The following is a 26908-nucleotide window of genomic DNA, read 5'->3' on the forward strand; positions in this document are numbered from 1 at the left end:
ATTGAAGTTAAGGGATTTAGCAATAAAATAACGTGCTTCTGTAATCAACTTTTATTTTAAAAAATATAGAAATGTGAAAAATCAAAAATTATGGCACTTTTAAGTCTAAATTTACTTAGGCTACATTTTTAGATATTTAAAACAGCCAAACTTATTACTATAACAAAATGAGTCATTTTTTCATAAAATATAATACATAAGGAACCAAAAACACAAAACAACTACGTCAGGTAACTAATACAAAAAATATTGACAACAGTCTAATAACGCAAATTTATTGGCAGTCAGTGCACAAACGTCTAGAACATTGGAGACACACAGATTTCTTGCATCCAACATAAACATAGGTATATCGATGTTGGTCCTGATCTTCATCACTGGCACTCTCATGATTTTGTATTAGTTCGGACTCCACTATAAACAAACCTTCAATATTCTCTTCATTGTCAGACTGATCCGTAGCTAACAACTCACTCACTTCTTGTTTGAAAGTTGGATCTGCGACACGAAATTTTTTTCGCGCAGGGCTTTGAATAGAACCCGTAGACGGTCCTTTTGATTTAGAATTACCTGCATTATTTATTTTTGACATTTTGTACTACAAAATCTGAAATAAACATAATCGCCCTTATAAAATATATTATATGACAACAATGGACGTGTAGCCTGACAGGCTCCAGTCAATTTTTATATGGTTATTACTCACGTGACATTCACCGGACGACACAACCTCCACCCTCGTTGGTAGTTTGGCAACTAAAACAAAAGCTACTGAGCCGCTCAATCGCGGGGAGCAGGGGGAAATAGGCGAAACTATGAAAACGTAAACATTAAGTAGCCTGTGAGACTCCACGTCCATACTTAAAGGTTAATAGTAGAAACAAATTAGTACAACGTTATTATTACTGTCGGAAATAAAGTGGTAAATAAACTAACATTTTTTCTAAACAACTCTCATAGGTAATTCCTTTATATGCCTTTTTTTATATTCCTTGCCGACGATTTAAAAACAAAATCATCAATCGTGACCCAGTGGTAAAATTAACTCAGTCTTGCCTGCTGTAGGTCTATTAAGAGCGAGCACGACAGCAATACTATTTGGAATTCACTACTCAAGCGGGTTAAATGACGTACAAATGCTTTGTAATATACTAGTAGAAAATATTAAGTGATGCAAAAAGTAAAATACAAATACCTAAGTGTGAAATAATAATATGATTAACTAGTAAGTATTCCTGAAATGTATACTGATTTAAGTGATGTTGTGTGTCTTGAACAAACACATGCAACTCACGTAGATACTACCTTCATAAATGAAACTGCGCTTTTAATAGAAACACATAAACGATATAGTTAAGCTGTTTGTACGAGTACGTCCAGTTTAAAATTAGCGTGGCGCGGCTCCGACCGTCCGAGGCGACACGTGTGATAACATTACCGGCCGATAGCACAAAATAATCTCCTTAATGCGTAAAATAAACGCTAGCTGCATTGACAACGACTGATTAAATTAATTACACCGTGAATTAATCGCGCATGTGGAATGGTAGCCGGAAAATGTTTATTTTAAAATTTTACTCGTGCCACTTGACTCGTTGTTTTTAATATATCGTTGGACTGTCTGAAAAGAAAAGTATGTTATCAAAATCGTAGATTGTGTTGCTAGGCTATCATGGCGCATACAGAGTGGAAATACTTGAATCATGTCCTACTCGTCAATAAAACAGTTCAGCCCGATCAATGACTTTAAATCAAGCATATGATCATCAAAACGGCAAAAATTGCTCATATTATCATAATGAAAAAGGCTAGGTATATAAGCCCGACATTTGGACAAAGATCATGCTACAATCGGTTGAACACTGGTCTAAATAAATGGCGAGCCCCTACTAAACTTGTTAAGGACCATACCTACTAATTGAAGTATGATTAGGTCTGTGACATGTCTTGCGTGTGATCCAATCGCCATTAATGGATCGGCTAGCGAGAGAATAATAGTGTGAGCATCAAGCACATAAAGAACATGTCTTGGTTTACATAAATCTAGTCTTGTACACCCATATTATACATTCTATCAGTAAGCCTCAATACATTGTTTGTGTTTTGAATATACATGAAGCTCCAGAAACGCAACCGCTGGTACATTATTACACTTTGCTGGCTAACAAACAGATATCTTGAGATGCTAACGGTAGAATTCTCCAAATCTCCACTTGAAGCGGGTACCAGTAGGTATTTACAGTAAATTTCCGATCAGACTTATAACAAAAGTTGTTAATAATTTTTCAGATCATTTGCTTCAGAGTGTGTGTATCCTGAGTGGTTGTAAAGAACACATTTGGTGTCATAATTTTCAATCTTCAAGGTAGATTTACTGGCGTCTATTACACAAGATGATAAAGGCTCTGTTTCTGTTTTAGGGGTAAAGAATAATTTGGCAAGGCTTACGCGGCGTACACAAGTATATTCTCCAATCTGTTGAGAATGGGCGCTTCCGGAGAGAGGAGGCAAACGCTCCGCCTCGCCGCCGCCGTCGTCGCTCTGACATACACCCCACATTTATTTACACGACGCAGATTAATTCCACGTCATCCGACACATATCCACTGTGAGACCCAGCCATTCTCAATCATATCGCCATACAAAACACCGAGACAGATATGGCGACTCGCCTCGCTTCACTAATCAACGGCTAATGAGCACTTAGCTAATACACTCTTTTGTATACGTTTCGTAGAAAGTTTATTGTATTACATTTCTTACCATAAGGACGTGATTATATTACTATTTACATCATCATTTTACTACTCCTTATTTAAGACTAGCAATGGTAATCAAAAACTTTCAACTCAGAAAAAAATATGTACTTAAATTAATGTAATCTGGGAGCTTGCCCAAGAGACTGGCATGCCACGTGAATACGCCTAAGTCATACGTAATAATAAATAGATAGGATAAGATAGTCAGGTGCCAGAAAATCTAAAAACCAACTATTACTAATGGGTTGCTCGGGTCACAGGGTTGAGAAAATTAGATAGTCAATCACTCATTGACCATATTTATACAAAGAAACTAACCTTACAATGAGTTACAAAGATAATGTAAGACACAGGTCTACCCATTTGGGATGAATACGAATTAATTTATTCACTTTTGAATGTACAACGTTTTAAGTAAACATAGGACAACACTATTAATGTACCGTGGTGTTCACAGCGCACATCAAATTAATGTGCACTAATTTGATGTGCTAGTAAGATGGCGTCGCATATTACTCGCACGGGGTTCAGTTCACGACAGAATAAAAACACAAAAAAATACATGCCAATATTTTTTACTCACTATTGATAATTTTATTTGTTTCAAAGCAGTCTCGTTCGTTATGACTTGAGATAAATACTGAATTGAGAGACATTATGTGTTACAAAAAAACGCAATAATTAAAAGGAGATCCATACATCGTTGGGCCAAAATGTGAACAGGAATCATTGATGTGTTATTTAATAGATAAAACACGTACATATCAAAATCAGAAAGATTGTTTTCAAAAATCTATGGGAATTAAGAAGAACATAATGTTTTTGGGTCACTAGGTTAGGTTATGCGGAAAATGATAAGAATTGTATTTATAATGCCAAAATAAATAAAATAGGTATGTCCACTAAAATACACAATAACAAGTCCGTAAAGTCAATCCAAATTTGTCGTCAGAAAAATAGGAGAAATCGAGTAAGCACATCCGTAAGCGCACAAGTACGAAAAGACGAGACTTGACACTACAGGAGTGACGTGGCATTATTTTCTTTTTTGGGATGTTATGACCTGGTAACTAGAACTTTAGGTCACGTCTTATTTTATAACGTGACATTGACATTTTGATATGTTTTCGTTTTGAAACAGTCACTATACACGATTTTGAAAGATGTTATTATTAAATCAATAAATAACTTACTTAAACAACAATAATTCATCTAATGTCCCTTTTTCTTTTATAAACGATTATAATGTTCATGTCAAAAATGCTAAAACAAAATAGTGTTTTTTAATAACTTCTTTAGACCTACTAGTTTTAGAACTAAGTTCAACTAAAAACTATATTTAAAATAATAATTTTAGCTCATTCCGATAGAAATTTATTATTATAACATGTTTTTTTTTAATCAGTAAAAAACCTAGTTTTTTTTTATATACATATCGATTCTGTGCATACTTTAGCCCAATTTTGGCGGTTTCCTTTTATTTGATTTGTACAATCAACCATATTTAAATGATTTACATGACCTAAAAATAAACTAATTTATATATACAACTAAAAACTCCTAATTAAACGCAATAATTTATTCATCGCAGTCAAAAAACAGCACCAGCTTCAGAAAACTATTTTATCATTAACAGGTGTAATAGCGCTTTTACACCAGCGGGTTTTACGGTGAGCTTTTTATGCATGACACACTCCGACACATCGTCTGAGCTGGTTGTTGTCAATTGTTTGCTGCCACCCACCGTACGATGCGCTTGGAAGAATCGAGCGGAAAATCCGTGAGTGTAGAAGCGCTGCTAGAATAGATTCAGTAACATAGCTGTATATTTTAATAGTTGTTTATGTACCGACTGATACGAACCCTTACTTGGAATATCATGTAGACAATAATCATTTATCAATAGGTACAATTTGTATTTACAATTTGTGCTTTGTGTTTGTGATTTCCAGTGTTGTTTATTAGGTAATCCTACTAATATCCTACTTCTTACTAATATTATAAATGTAAAAGCTAGTGAGTTGGTATGGATGTAGTGGAATGTTTGTTATTCTTTCACGCAAAAACGACTGGACCGATTTAGTTGAAATTTGGTATATAGATAGGTGATACCCTGGATTAACACATAGGCTACTTTTCATCAACACGCCACGCGGGCGAAGCCGCGGGCGGAAGCTAGTAAAGAATAATTATTCTCTGTAAGTATAATCTAACTATCTCTATTCACCTGCTGATTATGCCACCAACTGACCATAGTTGACGTTCACAGCCTACATGATAATGTTTTCTTCATCATCTAAGGAATTTAAACGAGAAATACGGTTATCTAATAAAATTACAAGCTGCGTGAGTAACTGGACAATGTAACTGGGCACCTCACTTTTACAGTTATGATATGACTGATGACGCTTTAAACTTTTGATGTTTCTGATTCCGCAATGTGCACGAACATTCCGCAATGTCCAAACAACTGGTAGAAGCAATACCGTTAATGATATAGCTTGTTTGGGTTTGACAATTAATTATTGTTCTAAATACCTATAATACCTGAGAAAAAATAACCTTGAGCACTTTCATTGAACTTGAACGTTGTTTTGTTGTGATCACTTTGACCAGAAAATATTTTGTTTTACCTTGTAGACAATCTATGAAACGTAATAAACTCAATTTCGATGTACCTACGTATGGACATATACTGGACAGTAGTCGTAATCCTCTAAATGTCGATGTTAAAACGTTTATACGAAACGTGACCGTACATTATTTTTGGGAATGAAGCCACATTACAACAAAAAAGTTCTATCAATAATTGGCACTTAAAAAGAATTAGCGTCAAAAGTTTCCTTGTTACTTTGTAATTAAAATTTCAACAACATTTTTCTTTTTCACTAAACTCTTGTTTACTGTTAAAATTCTTCTCAAATAGAAACTGATATTAGGTTTTGGTATCTTAAACCCATTTCATCTTAAAATTTTTCAATTTTTTTTTTTTTTATAACAGCACTCTAATGTTTGTACTCGTAGTTAAAATAATTCTATTTTTAATACAGCAGTTTACACAAAGAAGCAATATAAGTACCAAACTATGTAAGTAGCGTATGAAATACTTATAAATGTATATTCATCTCGATAAGCCAATCGAAGGTTTACATTTTATCGAGTATGGAATAACGGATCCCTAAAAGCAATAACGATTTGTTGCAAAGCTCGACCAATAAATCCATATTTTTCTCCAGCCAGACTAAAGCTATAAATTTCATACCGGAATACTATACCCGCGTATGCTTGCAAAACAATAAATTGCGAACGCCGGCCGCACACTCTAGTCATATTCATAAACCAATGAACGACTAAAGGTTTTATTTAATCATTGGCATTCCCAACCATTATGCATCTATTATACTGCTCTTAAATTATAGCGTCATTATAATGCCGGCGCTGAATTTGAATTTGTCATTATCTCTAATTATGTTGAACAAGCTTTATTCATTTAATTTATTTTAAAACCGCTGACATGAAAATAACATAATCAGAGGGGATGGCTTTGTAATATTACTTATAAAGAACGGCATTTTTTGCTCTTCTCTTATTCACCAGGGTCACATCATACAAGAAAAACTATATGTCAAACCGGTTGATTTTCTTGCATTTACGACTTTTTGAATTTGATCTACCGTTCAATACGTTTTTAGACAAGAACGTCACTGTAATATACATCATGTATATGAACCTACCATCATTGTAACTGAAACAACACATACGAATATTTTAATTATATGTTTTACAATACCTACCGCGTTTGTCCCGTTGATTGTGGTAATCTCAGGACCTCAGGTGTGAATTGAAATAGGTATGTTCGTATTAGGTTCACTTATTCGATACTCAATATCCCTTAAAATGACTCAAAACGCGTCTAGTTAACAATCTTTGTTAAACAGAACGTTAGTCGTCTTACTCCTTATAATTGCTTAGGTACGAATTGAGCATCCTTGGCAGTCGTTACGGGTAAACAGAAGCCAGTACGTCTGACACCGGTCTAACCATGGGTTATTAAGTTGCCCGGGTAACTGGGTTGAGGAGGTCAGATAGGCAGTGGCTCCATGTAAAAAGCTGGCAGTCAGCCGCATCCAGTTACGTAGACCGGAAGAAGACCCCAACATAGTTGAGAAAAGGGCTCGGGAGATGGACCTATTTTTGCCCGTATGGAAATACTCGTACAGTATGTGATAATTAAAATGGTTTTTTTTTCTTGTTTCAGGAGTGGTTTTTGATCAGAACACTGAAGAGATTCAAAATGCATTTAAATTTGCGATGTTGCAACACTCAAACGCAAATAAGTCGAGCCTAGATTTTCAACTGTACGTCGATATCATCAATACTGCCGATGCCTTCAAGTTGTCCAGACTCAGTAAGTATCGTTAAGTTAATATTTAAGTAAGAAACTGTAACTGCACAACTTAAACAGCTGGGTCTCAAAGTATGAAATAGCTTATAAATGACAATAGTTGTCACCTTAGAACGGTATTTGTAAATCAAGGAAGCGGGAAAATCCAGTCAATTTGTCAATCGCACAAGTGGTTATTCCATTAACAGGAGCCTTTAAAATTTTGATCTTCGTACTAAACACGAAGTATCCTTTAAATTGTATTGTCTATAGGAAACATGTTTTTATTTAAATCGATGGATACGATAATTTTTAAACATTAAAAATAAACCAATTACATTCATACCTAACTATACTGATAGCAATTTCATATCAAATATAAAAGTCGCCACAGGCGTTTTACTCAATCGCAATTACCTAATTAAGTTCGGTTGTAAGACTTACAGGATACCTACTAATATGTAGAATCTACCTAGACATAAATATACGTGTTCTTACATCTTAACACAGAAAACATCAAATAACGACTATAGCTTTAATATTCGACTATTAAAAGTTGTGCTAACTTTTCTGTCATAATTGATAAATGCACTACAACTCGGGCTTTTGCCAAGAGCATCAAAAAGTATAAAATGCAAAACTTTTCTAGCAAACAAATTACTACATTTTTACAAATAACACAAAATGTGTGTAAAATACTATGTTTTTTGGCCAACATGTTGCTTTTGTGGCAGTGTCAGATGCCATCGGCAACAAATATGGAGTTTTTGATCTATATAATTAGTATAAGTATTTCCCTCATGTTTACAAAAGAGAAAGTACATTACACAATACTGTAATTGATCGCGCTGCTTTATAGTGATATTAAACCATTGTTTGCCTTATTATATACCTACATCCTGAACTATACCTACGAAAAAGCCCGAATTCTTAGAAAATCATAACATTAGCTGCTAATGAACGAAAACCCATATAGAAGCCATTCAAAGTTTGGGAGTGCAGTAATTGAATATTTCGTATAAAACCACTTTTCTTTCACTAGACTTGATAAAGTTTCCAAAGTTAGTTCAAAACAACTGCGAGAACCGTCAATACTCGTTATAACTAATAATACAGAAATGTTTTCTACACTCAGCTGAGTGCTGCTGCCTCTACCTATCTCTCAGATTTACTTTGTAACCGTAATCAAATAAAGTAATGTTTGTAGAATGTCAGTGTTTAACAATTTAATGCCATACCTATTCCTATGAATCTTTCCCAGCTATTTTACAGTAATCGCAAGACAACTTATCACAGCGTAAGCCGTTTCAAATATAACTAAAAATTTAACTGGACCATAAACAAACTTGTAGAAAGCAAAATTTTTTATCCGTGTACCTAAAAGTCAACGGAAAATACACAGATAAACAGAGTATGTTTCACCTGTGGCGAGGTCAAGAAAATTAAGTTTGTATTTTGCGGTGTTCTCCTTGACACAGAACTCTCATTTGAATGCAAGACCTTCCTCTCTTTTTATTTCGCTTCGTCACGCGGGGCTGATCAAAACACTTTTGAGCGGTGCCGCGTGAATTTTCTAAACAACCCATTTGTACAACAAATGTCAAAGGCAAACTAGAATTTGGCTCTCTAAAAGATAGTGATCCAACAGTTAAATTCTATTTTGTTTAAACTGAAAATAAATAAACTGCGATTTCAAACTGTGAGGTTGAATACATACATGAATATATACATGAAGTATATTGTAAAATAATATCAAGATAAATAACTTCAGTTGAATAATGTAGCCGAGGGAGGCGCTAGTGAAAATGGTTCCTTAATAAAGTGTTAAGAAGATACCTGTTCAAAATTATGCGCATACATTATTTTTGGGACAAAGTATGTACAATGTGCGTCGTGAATGATAAAGATCTAAAAAATTATGTGCCCTCTAAATTTTCAACGTAGTTTTTAATTTCATTTCGTAAATTATAACGATACTCACATTTATATTACGTTTATCAAACATAACAAAAGTATGATAGAGGAATATTAATATAAAAGTAAAGACCAATAAAATTAATTTTTGTTTAGTTATTACAGGGCAGGCAGGGTTGGCCGGAAGAGATGGTGTGACGATCTAGACGCTTATTGTAGAGACTGGAAGATTCGGTCGAAACATCGAGAAGTGTGGAAGCAAGATGGGGAGGCCTTTGCCCAGCAGTGGGGGACATTATAGGCTAAAAATAATAATATTACTTATGTAGAAGTTAAAAATTTATTAACATTCCAGTAGTTAGTCCTTTCAGTTATTTCACCGTCACTTATCACCTAGCTTTATCTATATTTTTACCTCTAAATAATAAATAGGTAGTAAGTAATAAGGTACCACACACCTTGACAACCATTGCACAATATAGCATTATTAGTATTTCCATGAAAGTCAAGCTCTCCGCTCAGTTTAATTTGCTAAAGTTGTTACCTATAGATTCGAGATAACGTATACATTTTTTTAAGTCGACCACCATAAAGCTCGTTGCTGAAGACAAATCTTGGAATAGAGGTTTGTCTTCAGCTTTTTTCGTCTTTATTTCTATCATTAAATCCTGCTTGAAAGCTATTGCATGTTCCTACTGAGTATAGCGCTTAGCACGGGCTCAAGCCGCGAGCTTAATGTATAGGCCTCAGAAAATCGCTCGAGAGTTCTGAGTAAATTAATATTTTCCAAGAGTGGCGTCCCACAAATGTTCCCCTGAAAGGTAGTTTGATTAGGTGAATATTAAGTTATTGTCATGTTATGACAAGGTAAATTACAGAAAAAGTCAAGTGACTTAATTGCGTCAAGTCGTTCCATCATCCACATTAATTGTACCCGGATGAATATCTTATTCAGCATATTACCTGGGTCGATAAAAGTATGAGATAATAATTCAGTGTAGGTAGATATCAATTTAGGTGTTTTGATTCATGATTCTAATTCTAAATTTTAATTCTAAAAGTCGTGGTGGCCTAGTGGGCAAAGAACCAACCTCTCGAGTATGAGGGCGCGGGTTCGATTCCAGGTCAGCCAAGTACCAATGCAACTTTTCTAAGTTTGTATGTACTTTCTAAGTATATCTTAGACACCAATGAATGTGTTTCGGATGGCACGTTAAACTGTACATAGATCCCGGCTGTCATTGAACATCCTTGGCAGTCGTTACGGGTAGTCAGAAGTCAGTAAGTCTGACACCAGTCTAACCTAGGAGTATCGGGTTGCCCGGGTCGTCGCTTCTTGTAAAGCACTGGTACTCAGCTGAATCCGGTTAGACTGGAAGCCGACCCCAACATAGTTTGGGAAAAAGGCTCGGAGGATGGATTCGTGATTCTAACAAAAAAGTAAAACTTAAATCTATGTGCTATTTCGACTGCAAGCAAGCAATACCTCCTATCTGACTCCGGGTGGATTTTAAAGGGGAACAATAAAACTTAATAAAATCCTTATTCCGAGGTAGGTATAATGAGATACTGAAAATCCAAGTTTTCTTTATTTACGCATAGTATTGATTAATAAAGTTTTTTGTTTTTATTTTGAATCTTAAGCTACCTTAAACCTTTTTGGTAGATACAAGTTTTTTGAAACAAAAATGTCAGATAGGAGGTATTGCTTGCTTGCAGTCGATTTGTTGGTGATGATAAATAAAAACAACGGGTTGTACTCCGGGAGTGCCGACAGAAATGAAAACTTGAATACTAACGTTATGCATCTTAGATATTTTAGAATGGTTAGGGATCAATCTTTCAATAAAAGTAGTATTATTTATGTGGTAAAATATTGAATTTATTGCGTTATCGTATATTTATCTTTGTACTTTCATTAAAAATATAATAATTCAGAACTATTCCAGTTATTTTAACATTAAAAAGTAATTGTCGAACGATCTACGAACGTTTTACGGCCTTCACGTCTTACGGTCTTGTCGCGAGTTAAACAGTTTCTCTATGACAAAAAGTGCACAACGCCGCTAAAAAAGTTTTCTCTTCAAAATGGATACAAAATCAACAGCCAAAACACTCCAATAGATCACAATTCGGGTCGTTTCTTAGCAACACAATTTGATAAAAGTTTTTGTAAAACTCGAGACCTAAGGGGTTGGCTGAAGATTAAAATACACTTTTTGGTAGGCATTTACAACAGTTTTCAATGGGCATGCTATGTAAGACAAGGGTAACCTTTGCCATAATTACTAAAGTTTAGAAAATGAAATGTTCTACGATCTGTTTATTATGTCTTGCATGGCACTGGAAACTAATAGCTCGAGTTAGTTTGGGCCAACTTAGTTCCGCACACTTGTGTACGGCAAGCCTTAACGAGCGAGTCACTCAAGGTTTTAGGCGGGTTCTGATTTATTTACCACTAGCAGCATCTGTTACATGACATGAGTGTCTGAATGATACTTTGAAGTTGTCAAATTATCGCGTACTTACTTTGGGGAAATTGGGATTGCGCGCCCAAGTTTCAGTGGCAAATTACTACACGCCCTTCATTGGAAGCGCGTCGCAGTTCTATTACGGATATAATTTTGTTTTGCAAATATTGTTAGACATTAATAAGAGTTATTATTCTAATACCACACATTGTATATGTTATAGGCAATGTGTTTAATGCAGGCATTCTATACATTTCCTAGGTATTGTATAGAATGCCGGGGTCGTCCAGGCAATGTGTGAAATGATATTGAATGTTTGTATTTTACACTTGACCTAGGAAATGTATGGAGAATAGCGTAGACAGCGTTTCTCACATTGCAGTTCCCTTCGGATAAACATTTACAACGTACAGTCAAGTGCTCGTAGAGGTTTACATTTTGACATTTCCACTTCTCTTATCATCAGCGATATTAGAACAAAATCGAATGGAAAATTTAAAGGTCTAAGTGCACTTGACCGTAATTGCTGCAGAAAGTCATCCTGTTCATTTCTTACCACTTGATTATGAAAATTTGATCATGATACAAGAAAAAAACCAACAGTTTTCATTTGTATTTAAAATAAGCTTTTATTATACCTTTAATAAACTTTGGGTAACATAATTATAATTTGAAAGGAAATAAAATCTTCCTACTTGTAACTATTATAGTCATACAGATATAGTCACATATGTGCAGTAATTGAGACAAAAGCTATGTATGTGCTAAGCTATGAAAGTAATAACATATTACTAAAAAAATACCTAAGGTAAAGTTTGTTTATACCGATCAAATTCAAAATCAACATTATCAAACTTCAACATTGCCCTCAACTATATAAAACTCTTATAAAGAGTTTTCATATGTAGGTAGGTACTAAAAACACATTGCCTGATGCGCTTCAGGCATTTTATACAGTACCTAGGCAATGTATGAAATGAATCGTATTATATACATTGCCTGAACGTTTTAGGCATTGTATACAATGCCGGATTATACACATTGCCTATAACATACAGACGTAACCCGACATTATTAAATGAATAGATTTTTACAATAAGATTAAACAAAAGGATTCCTAAACATACAAATACAAATCTCGCACAGGCCGCATAGGGTATAACAAAAATTGTATCAAGCTCATGGTAACCCTTATGGCTTAAATAGAAGATAACTGCAATATTGTTTTTCCCTCATTTAATACTGAATTCCTAGCCAATAAATTACCTTTACATTATGTGGAATCTAATTTTAGGGCACAATTACGGCTTAAGTCATAAAAACCTAATGAAAAAAGTTGTGACAGGCACATTTCATGCGTATCCTGTGAAATTGCAAAGTGCGTTCGGGATTTATTAATTCATTATGGTGCTGTAAACTTGGAAGATATTCAGCGAAGTGCACACGATAAGAATTTAATTCCATGAGTAGATCGGGGAGTTGTGGGCACGGAGCGGGGCAGCGAGCTACGGGAGAAATGACCACAACGGAACGCGCAGTACAAAGATTAAATTGAATCTGGCAACTTGCCAGAATCTACGTACCTAAAATTACAAAATATTATGCTGATTTTATAGCTTGACTAAAGAACTGCTTATAGTCCTGCTTCGGCGGTCGGGTGAATTACAGCGCTATAGTAAAAATGCATACCTGCACTGCTGTTTAGCTCCCTATATAGAGTGGAGGCTTTTAACGCAAGTGCCCTGAACACAACGTATTTTTAACGTTAAGTGCTTTTAACGATATGATATAATTTTAATTATTTACTATGAAAACAACCTCTTTTAAATATAGGTAGAACTTTGTATAGTTAAGTTAATTTGAAACCAAATGGCAGATGCACTGTGTATTTTTTGTTCGTTTTAAGTTGAGTCGGATAATCGTGATTACGGATAGCTAAACTCAACCGAATTCATGATGGGTGAGAAAGAAAACAGGAAATGAATTTAAAACTTCATCGGAATCGAATCATCGGAAACCATAAATAGTTACAGTTACACCATCACACCAGTAGTTTTAACAAGCATTTCCGAGTTACCAGCTTATAGTGATTGTTGTCACCCTATTGAATCGTCATTTGTTTATCCTAGTGAAGGTAAAAGTAGAACAATTTGAACTACTTAATAGCTTTTTATAAAGTTACTTTATAAGATATTTTTGTGAAGGTGTACTTTCTACGTTCAGCATTCTGATTCTTTCGTGAAGTCTAATTTAAGGGTGCTTACATAAAGAAACAGGTTGCCGGTACAGACAAACCTGTACGGGTAGGTACCGATCAGTGCAGGTATAATATTTCAATACAATCCTATTGACTCACTTATAAAGAAACAGGTTACCTGTTTTCCTGTTTCTTTAGAATATTATACCTGCACCGATCGGTACCAGCCCGTACAGGTTTGTCTGTACCGGCAACCTGTTTCCTTATGTAAGCACCCTAAGGATGTACTAACTCTACAAGCTGCTGATTTGCATCAAGGACGTAATTATGCTAATAATTCTCGATCCAAATCAACAAAAAAATTGGTACGTAATTTTTTTTTTTGTCATCAATGTCATCAAGCCTACTTAAACTTGGCGCGTATGTTACTGGCCTTAAAATCGTACTGTTTCCTCACACAAACGCAAACAAAAAGCATACGCAACGATTTTTCATAAATTTCATTCATAAAATTGGATTACTTCTGAAATACTACGACATTACAATGACAGAAAAAGCAGTGCATATTATCTAGTTCTCGTCTACTGTAATTCCAATCGATTATTTACACATTTTATGTCCTCCTCCTGAAGTATGGCACAAATGCAAATCAACACCTTGTATACCCGTATGGTTAATCTCTTTTATCGGAAAGCTTATCATTGCATGTGGCCCATTGTCAGATTCTAATAGGGACAACCTTCTCGGTTACAATAAACCTTTGCATTGAATACACTACATGTAAAATTTAGAATTTTCGTAAACGAGCTACACATTTCCCAGAGTTGTTTTCTTTTAATGTAAGTGTTGTTCAAGGTGTGCAGCTAGAACTAAATAAACATTCATTTTAATGTTGTGTCGCTTTTGCAAGTAAAATACAGTAGCAAATAAGTACGTGGCCTCCTTTATGAAGTACACGGGTGTTTTACAATGAATGCATTGGTATTCCCAAAATAAATCTTAATATTATGTGTTTATATTCTAAAAGTAGAAAGCGATTTAAACTCAAAAAGTTTTCAAACAACTTACAATGCTTATTAACAAAAGAAGTGTTTTGTTCGTATTTTAATAACATTAGAAAAGGGAAAGCTGATCTCATAAAATCGCCTCGGCCTGCTACGCAGTTAAGCCGTTTAAACTTTTTATAGCGGCCTTTGCAGTGAAAATTCAGCGGATATCTGTGAACAAATAGTAGTCCCTGAAGAACGGAAACTGCCATAAAAATTCGCGTCGTCGTCATTAGTCTCAGACGTGTTTTGATCAGGGACCGTACTATGAAGTGTTAGAGCTATCGTTGTTTCGTTGCGGGAAGGAGAGGGTAGTTTTAGTCCGTATAGCTGCATCACTGTCGCTCTTGCGCAATAATAACCCCAATGACTCTTTGTAGAAAGGCGTCCTAACGCAGTCCCGCCTCTTTTTATCTGCCTGCTGAGGCCACCTGAATAAATACTGCCTAAAAGAGAGAGACTTTGAATCTTTGAGCCCCGGAAAAAAGTTTCTTTTCCGAGCCTCCGACTGGGAACATTGTTGCCTTAATGATCGCTTACTCAGAGAAATAACTGACAGAGTCATTTTATTATTTTCAAACAAATAACAAAGAATTATGTTTATGTTGAATGATTGCGTTAGTAAAGGTGTATTTACACGGTGCATGTAGCTGGAGCAAGTTAACATGCGCAAGTGACAAGAGCACGCGGGCGGGTATTTTGCTTTGGACCAGGCGCGAGCCTGCACAAGCTAAGTAGCTTGTGCTTGTGTGCAAAGGGCATCTACTCAGTGCACTCGCACCGTGTAGATGCACAGCTTTGAACAGATTATTGAAAATTAATAAAATCTGGTTAATACCTATTTCTTATCAGAAGTAACAGGGCTGACATCCATCGTCATTTTAAATAGATGTCACCTTTGTCATTCCAGAAGAAGAATCTCCAAAAACAAAATAATCCCACCCGACCCTAGTAGACTGTCCATTGTTTTTAAAACAAAACAACTCAACCAAACATTTGACACTTTTACCCTCTGCTGCCCTTAATTAGAAACAATGACAATAATAAACAGTTATAACAAAAACATTTCTAAAACACCTTTAATGTTTTGCTAATAACGGAGGTGACCAGCTGCTCTACGTCTTTCCAACGAACTCAAGGAATGATGAGATTACTTAAAAACTTTGATACTGTATTTTAATTTTGTATTATTGTTTTTGGTTTCATTTGCTTTAACAAAACTTTAATTGTTTAAGAATTTACTTAATCTGCTCAAAGGTTAAAATTTTAATAATTTCCTAATCCGTTGCTCACAGTTTAACTCGCATTCTTCTTATATTTAAGTGTTGTTTAATTAGCCTGACGACCTTACCCGCATAAACGTAGTCGTTGGAATGAACAATTACTTCCGTGGAAGGTCTGGTGGATCAGGAACTGCAGTTCAAGGCATAGACTAGACAGTGAAGATTTTGCCAACTAAAGAAAGATGACATCACGTAGGTAATCAAATTGCCAGTACACGATTCACCACCCACGCATATTTAAAGAAAACAGAACAAGGAAGATGATCGGATTGATTGAATAGAAAAACGAGTGTTTAAGCTTTGAAATAGAAGATAAAAACAAGACCCATCTCATCACCTTACAGCTATTGAAATTGTCGCGACAGGTGCCTATAAAACGAAATCATTTCTAGACTCAAGCGCGATCGGAAGGTAGTTTTCATTGGAAATTCAACTAATGGTGCGAAAAGGAATGCCGTGTGCAATGCATAGCTATTGGGGAAGTAGTGCTATAGCCGGGTACAGTTATTCGGGTCAGCAAGAATGTTTACGGCACGCGTCCGCACAATATAAAACGGCGCAGATGGGTGGCGTGTCACAATGCTGCTGCCACCTCCTCACAATACGGAGGGTGCCTCCAAGATCCTACCCATTGTTACGATACTCATAAAATTAATCTTCGCATCTTTTACATCAAAGTATCGTAGCAGATTTAAGTAGCCGACGTCTGTTTGGTGTTTGATTTTATAACTTATCTTATGAAGATGACTTTAATATAGAGATTAGTATTCTAAATATGAGCTACTAATAATGAAGACTTATTCGATTGTTGAACGACCTATTCGGCTGATCTCATACAAGACGACCAGCCAACTGCGCAGGACATTCGATGCGCAAGCTATGGCGGAGAGCGCGTCCGGCCTTGGTCCGGGGCGAGAGGGAATGGAATGCCATCGCCTCCTTCTGGTTAGCGGTCATACTCGAGAAGGAGACGGCGGAGCGACAACAAGTTCGCACCTCTCATCCCTGCCGCTACGCTGGACCAAGCAGACACCACGGGCTCCAGGTGTCGCGAGATGACTCCTGGCCACCGTAGGCGTGGGTCTGTGGGCGGTAAGTTTGGGTGGTTCATCGTATAGACAACAGACCCGTGTCGGCGACACGCGTTGTTCCACGCGTCCCTCAAAGAGACGTCAGCAAACCCCAGCGGGATTTAGCAGGGCCAAGGCCTGTCGGGGCTGCGGGATTGTTCGAAAGAGTTCGGAAGGGGGGGGGCATTCGATGATGTATACCATCGTAAGATGACCCGGGAATTGGAGCCACCCTGCTACTAATCAATTGAGCTACTGATACGGTTACACTAGGGAACGTATCAGAAGCAATTCTAATACTTTGGTATACTAAAGATTGCTCGGATCCTCGAATGCTCAATCAAACATCTGTCAAAATTTGAATCTTCATCCAGGACGGTTTCCGTCAATAGCATATCACCGAATGGCATCGAATCATTCAACTGAGACGAGATGAATGGATTGTCCATACAGCCTTAGTCATACGTCCACATCGGCTTTGATCAACAAGTCTTTGTTTTCGAGTATGAAGACAAAGAGGCGAAGTCCATATCATTAATTAATCAATATTGATATTAAACGTGCCTTTCTCATCTCAAAGCCCCTAAAGATGTTTATGTGGTAGTTGCGTGAATCGGCGTCTCTTACGTTCCTATATCTACCCTGCTGCGTCCATAATTTTTGCCGTACATGGATTACTCCTTAAAAAATACAAAGATATTACGCAATACTCAGTATCAAATCAGTAATCAGTACCAAATTGCAAATTTTAGTTACATAAAAAGCGAAGCATTAAAATAGAAGTAATGATAATAACAAGCGTCCATGGAACTGTTTTTTACTTAAGTAACTTTTATTGCATTTGATTTCATATATTTAAAAGCATACAATTGAAGCGCAGAAGCAATAAAAAAATAGTGCCTCCATACATAACTTATTTTTTTAAGAATTAAACATATGCCATAAGAAAGAGTGAGTTCAGAGGGAGTGTTATGTTATGGATATTATTTTATGTCCAGATATTGAAAAGAGTGTCTATGGGGTTTCTTGCCGGTTCTTCTCCATAAGACTCACTCTTCAGAACCGGGCAACTAGTGATGTTTCGAAGGCCTATTTGAAATGAAAAAATAGACCTTGACATTATAAGCTCGAATTTTTTCATCAACTTATTGTTTTAAATTAAGCGATAAGGTATACTCGGTATGATTTAGGTCTTAGGTATCTTCGTCATAATCGTACCTTGATCAGTCTTTTCAAAAGTTTAGAAAAACGATTCCATAAATATGGGAACAAAATAGTGTTTAAAGCAGTAAATTCTAGTCCCACTAATTCACACTTTGCACATTTGGTACATAACGATTGTTGAAATTTAATTATTTTCTGTTATACTGCGAGTACCTGTGATAGGCATACATACATAACCACCATAACCTAGCGGAAATATAATTGTACACTGCTTTTTGTCTTACTTTCACACTAGACATTAATGGTCTTAGGTACTACAAAAACTTAAACATGTTTCAAACACTTGTCTAAAAAAAGTTTGGCTGCAAAATGGACCTTATTTCAACGTCATAATCTGACATTTTTTTAGACAAGTCTTAAACTGACGTTTAAAAGTTTTTAAGCTATTGAATAGCTTCTATCGCAGGCCTTGAGCGCGGGGACCAAATCCAGAAATTCCGTAACGAAAAAACCTCACGCTCCGGAGGTGTGGCTTGAAGGCCGTGCATCGTCTAACGTGGTGTCAGTTCGGCAGTCTTCGACACGGCGCTGTGTGTCGTGCGATTAGACGTATTGTACTTGACTTGACGTGAGTTTACTAGTGCAGTCATTGAAGCGAAAAATACGGTCTAACCTCCGAATTTTTTTACTGTGAACCGATTTGCATGAAATTTTGGAATTAGGTTCATCTTACCCTTAACTTCAAAAGTGAATATGATTTGAACTCCGCCACCCCCCCTGGGGGTGGTTGCCACCCCTTCTTTGGGGTGAATATTTTTTTGCAAAATAACCTCGGATATCGATAGAAGACCTAATTTTAAGCAAAAGTTGTCTTTAAAGTTTAAAAAAAAATCCAATACTTTTCAAGTTATTGGCAATTGAAAATTCGCAATTTTTTCACGTTTTTCATCGGTTTTTTGCAAATATCTCCAAAAATATACGTTTTATCAAAAATTTATAAAGAACAAAATTGTAGCAGGTAAAACAACAAACAATTTGTTCTTTTATAGAGTGTTCTAAGTGCAATATTTAGCTAGATATTAAAGATCAAAGCTGTTTTTTATTTTGTCTGAAATTTAATCGACGTAGTTTATGCCATCTATTATTTTAGTAAGTTGATCAATTTACGAGTTTTATTATTTTCCGGTGACATATATACACATTACAATAGTTGTGACTCTTTATTATACTGCCTACTTTCACATTGCTCCAAATATTGACACCCCGAAGTTTTCAGTTACTATAAGTAGAAAAAAATATGACAAGTTTTTGGACTGTAACTCCTTCAATTTTCATGCTATCACAATTTATAAAAAACCACTGTAAAAGTAATTAAGAGAGCTACAACATCCATCATTGCAATATATAGTAAAGAACTTTTTTCTAAAACGGTGAAGGGTTAAAGGGCTTAAGAGAGGCTGTGATTGCGCTGCCACGCGCTCTTTAAACAATCATATCTCCGTCAATTTTTGTTCGACAGAAAAAACAAACAAACCAAATTGTTTGTCAGAAAAGTACCTAATTTTTTTATCAGTACACATTTATACGTATCTGTCGTAATTTTTGAGATATTATGAAAAACAAGTGGGTTTTTCTTTAATTTGAAATTTTGTTCTTTTCGTTAATCGTGACTTTTTTTAAAAATATCTGTCCTGAAGCAGCCAAACTGATACTATCTATCAAACTCTTCATAATAAAGTTAATCCTAGGCGGAATACGATTAATTTTAATTTTGGTGGAAATGGCACTTATGAAACCCATTGATTTAAAAGAAAAAATATAAGATGCTCCCCTTATTTGCAATACAGCTCACTTATTTTACGTGCGAAAGACTTTTAATAGTGCTCATCTTAAAGCTTATTTCAAGCACTACAAAACCCATTTGTATTTGAAAGTATAAAATGCATCTACTCGCCGCTACATGGCATTGACCACAACGATTAAATTTCAGACAAAATAAAAAACGACTTTGATCTTTAATATCTAGCTTAATATTGCACTTAGGACATTTTATAAAAAAACAAATTGTTCGTTGTTTTACCTGCTACAATTTTGTTCTTTATAAATTTTCGATAAAACGTATATTTTTGGAGATATTTGCAAAAAACCGATGAAAAACGTGAAAAAATTGCGAATTTTCAATTGCCAATAACTTGAAAAGTATTGGATTTTTTTTTAAACTTTAAAGACAACTTTTGCTTAAAATTAGGTCTTCTATCGATATCCGAGGTTATTTTGCAAAAAAAATATTCACCCCAAAGAAGGGGTGGCAACCACCCCCAGGGGGGGGGTGGCGGAGTTCAAATCATATTCACTTTTGAAGTTAAGGGTAAGATGAACCTAATTCCAAAATTTCATGCAAATCGGTTCACAGTAAAAAAAATCGTAGCAATAATGCTTCAATGACTGCACTATACGGAACTCGCCCGAATCGAGACGAGCTGCTCCGAAATCGGACGAATACATAATCAGCTGTTTGTGAGAAAGATAATAAAACCCACATGTATTGTAAAATAATAAAAAATATTTTAAACAATATTAACTTTTTATTTATTTAATAAAAAAGAAAAATTTGTTTTCCTATCGGTCACCACGCTCAAAAAGTGTAACTTAAATTAATATCAAAGAAAAAGAAATACTGTATTAATAAAATAAAAATAAATAATTATAATTGCATAAGTTGATACAGAATGCTATGCAATAGCTTTACCGCGGCAGTCCCCGAGTGCCACACGTATTTTTTGTGGTAAGACGGTAATTAGTTCAGAGTACCTTTTCAAAAATGTGGAGCTGAGGAGAGAGTTAAGAAAAAATTTAGTAACTGCTTACTGCTTTATTAATACGAAAAACCCTGTGGACGTCATCATAGTGTGCGGAAACGAGTAATTACTCAACGGAACTATTATAATTAAACCCTCACTAAGGGAAAGTTTTCACTGACAAAACCTTATTTCATGTCGCAGTGCTATAGTACATACGTTGGAATTGACCGCCATTTGGCATTAATTTCCTATTTGAAAAGGTTAACTATGTGACCTCATTCCTCTTGTATTTAGCTGCTCTCAAGCGTGCGATTCACTTTTGAAGTTTGACTCATTCCCACATATTATTTAAAAACTATGAATAACGTTGTATCATTTATACAAAAGGTGAGTTCAAAGTAAAATTTTGCTACTTTCGAGCTATACATAGGGAAAATAATTATGGACTCTCCAAATTCCAATTAGCTTCTGCTACTTTATTCATTAATTTTAATTTCATACAAGGAAATATTGTTTGCGTAATATGGTTCAAACCACTGATGATTGAGCAAAAAAACTGACATATATGAAAATGGCAATAGTTAGGACTTAGCAATTAGTGGTTGATTCTAGATAAAAACACCTGAATTTGACTAAATCAGTTACCACTTATACGACGTGTACGTGACCTGAACCGACCTAGGCATATTACCACCTATAACTTGAACAATCGTTTTTCATAACACAACTCGTTACTTTTAGAATTGAACCTGATAATTTCAAAGTAAACAGGTATTTTAAGAATTGAGATTTATGCTGTCGGCGAACTTGGATCCTACAATGTTCAAGGTATTTTTAGTCATAAAGTTTATGTTTTGTTGTTTCCGGAATACACTATTTTTCTCAAAAAAACAAAAATATTATTTCAAGAAACTTGTTTACATTGAAATCTAGGTAATATGAAAGTGAATTTATTCTCTGTGCAACAGATGGACAGACTATTTTCCATGAATTAAGAATTTCCTAGAAATTTTGTTCATATCCGCTAGTTCTAACTACTTACATTATTCTTAGAAAAGCAATGTAATCCGAATCGAGATGTAATTGCTTATAAATTCTTTTGTTTGCGAAATAAGTTCTAAGTCCTGGCTGACGTTGTTCCTCTGACAAATAAAACATGCAATACAAAAATCAATGAAGTTTTATAAACAATATTTATAGAAGTAATATACTTAGTTTTTTCCGTGGAGAACTACATCCCGCACCCGCAGGCTATTCAAGTCTCGAGAATAACTATTTGCAATAAGACTTTTTTTAACTGTCCGGACTTTTGCCATTATATTATTGAGGCCCTACTTTACCGACAACATAAACGTCACATTCCTAAAGTCAACTTTCTTTAAAACATTATTTATAAGCTCCATCAATATTGAAGTTCTCAGAATTTAAAATGATGTTCTCAAATTGCATAAACAGTGTCGACATGAATATCAGATAGTGTAAGTGGGAACAGGGCACGTAACTCAATAGAGCTTGTAGGAATACCTGCTTGAAGCTTGCAAACAAGCACTCGACAAAGTAGGGATCGTGCAACGCGTGACTACCGCGGCTTAAGCCTATGAAGCCTTCTCGTAATTACGTTTCATCACTTCGGTTTAATATTCTTGTATGCCTGTTCTGTGGAAAAGTTTGTCACACAAATAACGGTATGAGTGAAATCGTAGTAGATTTTTTGAAGGGAAAACTTTTTTAGCGCCCCTGTGCAGTTTATGTGATGGGGAAACATGATGAATTCGCGACAGATCACGAGGCTGACAGATTTGAAAGACCGTAAATTGTTCAATGGACTACGTTCCGTTGTTACTGTGTATTCTCAGAGGAGAGATAAACTTTCTATTTTTATATTATTTTAAAAAATATATAAAGCTAAAGAGTTTGTTTGTTTGAAAGCACTAGAAGCACTGGTCCAATTTGAAAAATTATTTCAGTGTTAGATAGCCCATTTATCGAGGAACAAGGCTAGAACCTATTTTTTCTCCGGGTTCGTGCAGAGGTTCCCACGGGATGAGAGTAAAACCGCTGTCAGAAGCTAGTGTCAAATTATTGTAATAATTTTGAAGTGTATTAAACACTTGAAGTAGGTAATACGTAAATTGTCATATTTTTGTACGAGTGCGCAATACACGAATGTTGTATTTTACTACATAAATGATGGTAGATTTTTTTTAATTAAAGCAATTTGTGCAAAGTTATTCCCTAACCATTCCAAAATATCAAAAATGTACAACGTTAATATTCAAGTTTTTACTTTGGCCGAAACTATTGCTATACTAAGCCTTGTTTATGCTACTTTCGATTACCCGAAATACACGCGGACGAAGCCATGGGCGAACAGCTTGTCGTAAAATAAAACCAATAAATGCTGGTTGTGTAAAATAAATACATTATTCATATCCTACTAATATTATAAACTAGCTTTCCGCCCGCGGTTTCACCCGCGTCCTAAGATAACTGCTTCCCGTAGCCGGATGGTGACAAAAACTAGCCGTTTTCCCACGGTTTCACCCGCGTCCCGTGGGAGCTACTGCCCGCACCGGGATAAAATATAGCCTATGTTACTCGCAGATAATATAGCTTTCTAATGGTGAAAGAATATTTAAAATCGGTCCAGTAGTTTTTGAGTTTATCCATTAGAACCAAACAAACAAACAAACAAAGTTTTCCTCTTTATAATATTAGTATAGATGTGTCCTACTAATATTATAAATGTGAAAGTTTGTGAGAATGTATGGATGTATGTTTGTTATTCTTTCACGCAAAAACGGCTGTACCGATTTGGTTGAAATTTGGTATGTAGATAGGTGACAGCCTGGATTAACACATAGGCTACTTTTTATCAACACACCACGCGGGCGAAGCCGCGAGTGGAAGCTAGTATACTCATAAATACTTATATTACTTATTAACTTCTCTTCTGTTTTAGTGGCTCTGTTAAGATTTTTGTTTGTAAAAAGATTCATTTTGAGCCATTCATCAACGCACAGGTCTCCTAGATATTTCCTACATTCTAGATGTACCCCGGTCATCATGACAGTGACTATTATACGTATTGGTTTGGCGGCCCGGTTCATTTTCAATGTAGCGGAAAATCGAGTCCAAACATGTCTGAAAGTTAACAGTCCCCAAAGGTGACGATGTGGAGCTCCTGACAAAAATAGAAGGATTATGAAGTTCGGTAACACAAGTACTAACGGTCTGGAGGAGGCGAAGTGTTTGCGAGTATATGAGTCGCACCGTGATGCCGGGACGACGTGATCCGCATACCGGCTTGTCCCCGCGGGCAACCGAGCGATATTTGCTTTTTTTACTACCACATCCATATTTCAACACCAATACCCCCAACAATATTTGGAAGTACTGAGAGCGCTAATGCGTGCGTGGCAGGAAAAATGATATCCGCCCTCCATTGAATATTCTCGACATACCAACAGGAAAGCTACAATTGAATCGTTAACAGAGGGTGTCTGCGGTTAACTTTCCAACTGTATTATTTTATGGGTATATTTCTTTTTGTATGGATAGATATCCATTTTATAAAAGTCTAATAACTAAAGTCAGCTGCTTATACTAATTGGAATAATTGAAAAATCAGAAAGAAAATATATGTTTTAAATGAATATTATTAAGTTTCTACTTTACCCTAAACAAGTAATCTGTATGCATTAAGGAATGGAACAAATAAATCATGAACGTTTTGCTAATAACGGTTTATTATCTGTGGGCCTGTATCCCGACGCTACTCCGCACTAAATATTTGACTACAATTGTCGCATTAGTATGCTACACTGTTCTTGTGACACTATTCAAAACAACTAGCAAATACTATTTATATTGTTATCAAGTCACTAAACAAAAACATTACTGCATAATACGAGTGTGTATACTCGTAGTAAGCTTTAATAGAAATGTTATATAATATACTGGCCGTTCCCCGCGGTTTCGCTGTCTTCTCGGGAAAACAACAAACCGCGACTCAGTATTCAGAGGGCCTTCACAAAACACCTACCATCTTAGGGTGCTTACATAAAGAAACAAGTTTCCGGTACAGACAAACCTGTACGGGTAGGTACCGATCAGTGCAGGTATAATATTTCAATACAATCCTAGTCACTCACTTATAAAGAAACAGGTAAGTTGAAACAGGTAAACAACCTGTTTCTTTATAAGTGAAGTGAATGAAAAGCCGGATGGTGACAAAAACTATCCTAAAACCTGCTCCCGGGTCTAAGTTACCTCCCCTCTAATTTTCAGCCAAATCAGTCAAGCCGTTTTCATGTTATGTCCTGACAACGAAAAGCGGGTTTCATTTTTATATATATAGATAGTGTGGATGTCTTAAAACTATACAATAGGATTTGTTATTCTGCTTTGAGATGCAGAGATGCAGATTATTATCATTCACACATCTACCTATATATAATAATACAAGTTTTAACCACAATCTATTATATATTATTGATTTGTAACTATAATGTTTCTTATAATAATATACAAATCAATTAGTAACTTTAATTGATAGATAGTATCTGAAGCGTACGTAATATGAATACTAATAATCAAATCCAATAACTGTGTACGCAACCCTTGTAATATCGACTTTGAGTAACTATTATTGGATCAGACATGATACGTACCTACGTATAAAAATATGTACCTACAAGTATAACATTGTTTTTGACGTTAAATATGTCAGTTGTTTTGATTTCATCATCCTCCGAGCCTTTTTCCCAAACTATGTTGGGGTCGGCTTCCAGTCTAACCGGATTCAGCTGAGTACCAGTGCTTTACAAGAAGCGACTGCCTATCTGACCTCCTCAACCCAGTTACCCGGGCAACCCGATACCCCTTGGTTAGACTGGTGTCAGACTTACTGGCTTCTGACTACCCGTAACGACTGCCAAGGATGTTCAATGACAGCCGGGACCTACAGTTTAACGTGCCATCCAAAACACAGTCATTGGTGTCTAAGATATACTTAGAAAGTACATACAAACTTAGAAAAGTTGCATTGGTACTTGCCTGACCTGGAATCGAACCCGCGACCTCATACTCGAGAGGTTGGTTCTTTGCCCAATAGGCCACCACGACTTTTTTTTTATATTTTTTTTTATGTTTGATGAGTTGTTTTGATTTATGCACTGTTAAAAAACATAAAACAGAGTAATAAACTTTTTTTTTTTTTTTTTGTTTATATGATGTGACCTCATACGGTAACATCATAAAAAATACAATCTAGCTTTAATGCTAATAAGTAATTCAATTCTGTCTTAATTTTCTAGGAAAGTAGTAATAAACTGCGTATTTCAAATGATCGCACAGTTTACCAATTTCAAATGTTTAGATGTCAAGGTTTCTTATTGTCACCATCATCTGCCTACCCTTTTCCCAACTATGTTGGGGTCGGCTCCCAGTCTAACCGGATGAGAGAGGACCAGTGTTAAATAAGGAGCGACTGCCTAGCTAGCTAGATTTATTGTAATGTATTTGCAAAAGCATAGCCAGTATTAAGGTAAAACTAAAAGAATTATTGCTATGGTACCAAAAACAGTTGCAAAATGTCCTGGAAATGGCATGGAAATGGAAAGGTACCTCTTCTGCCATATGACCTCCAGCCAGGCCTCGGACGGTTGTAGTTTTTTTATTTAGTTTCTGTTTTACTGCAGGGTTAAGATATTAAGACACTAAACTACAAAAAGTGTGTGTGCGAGTGTCCACATACATACATATACATATACACACTGTTTACATTACAGTATCTTTGTGAAAGAAGTCAATTTGTG

General features: G+C 35.6%; 1 protein-coding gene and 1 long non-coding RNA gene across 2 annotated transcripts in view; one reads left to right on the top strand and one right to left on the bottom strand.

Moving 5' to 3' along the window:
• Positions 1-247: 247 nt before the first annotated feature.
• On the bottom strand, positions 248-868 carry LOC124645090. Its single transcript, XR_006986157.1, has 2 exons — positions 707-868; positions 248-607 (listed from the first exon to the last, which is right to left on the bottom strand). It is a non-coding gene; the product is annotated as an uncharacterized LOC124645090 (long non-coding RNA).
• A 6202-nt stretch (positions 869-7070) lies between these two features.
• The window catches only part of LOC124645266 (glutamate receptor 1-like), a 58892-nt gene continuing 39054 nt past the window's right edge, over positions 7071-26908 (top strand). The window contains exon 1 of the mRNA XM_047185063.1: positions 7071-7167. Coding sequence (XP_047041019.1) covers positions 7071-7167 — 97 coding nt within the window. The remainder of the gene's footprint in view (positions 7168-26908) is intronic.

Source organism: Helicoverpa zea, chromosome 31, assembly GCF_022581195.2.
Source record: "Helicoverpa zea isolate HzStark_Cry1AcR chromosome 31, ilHelZeax1.1, whole genome shotgun sequence".
Taxonomy (NCBI): Eukaryota; Metazoa; Arthropoda; class Insecta; order Lepidoptera; family Noctuidae; genus Helicoverpa; species Helicoverpa zea.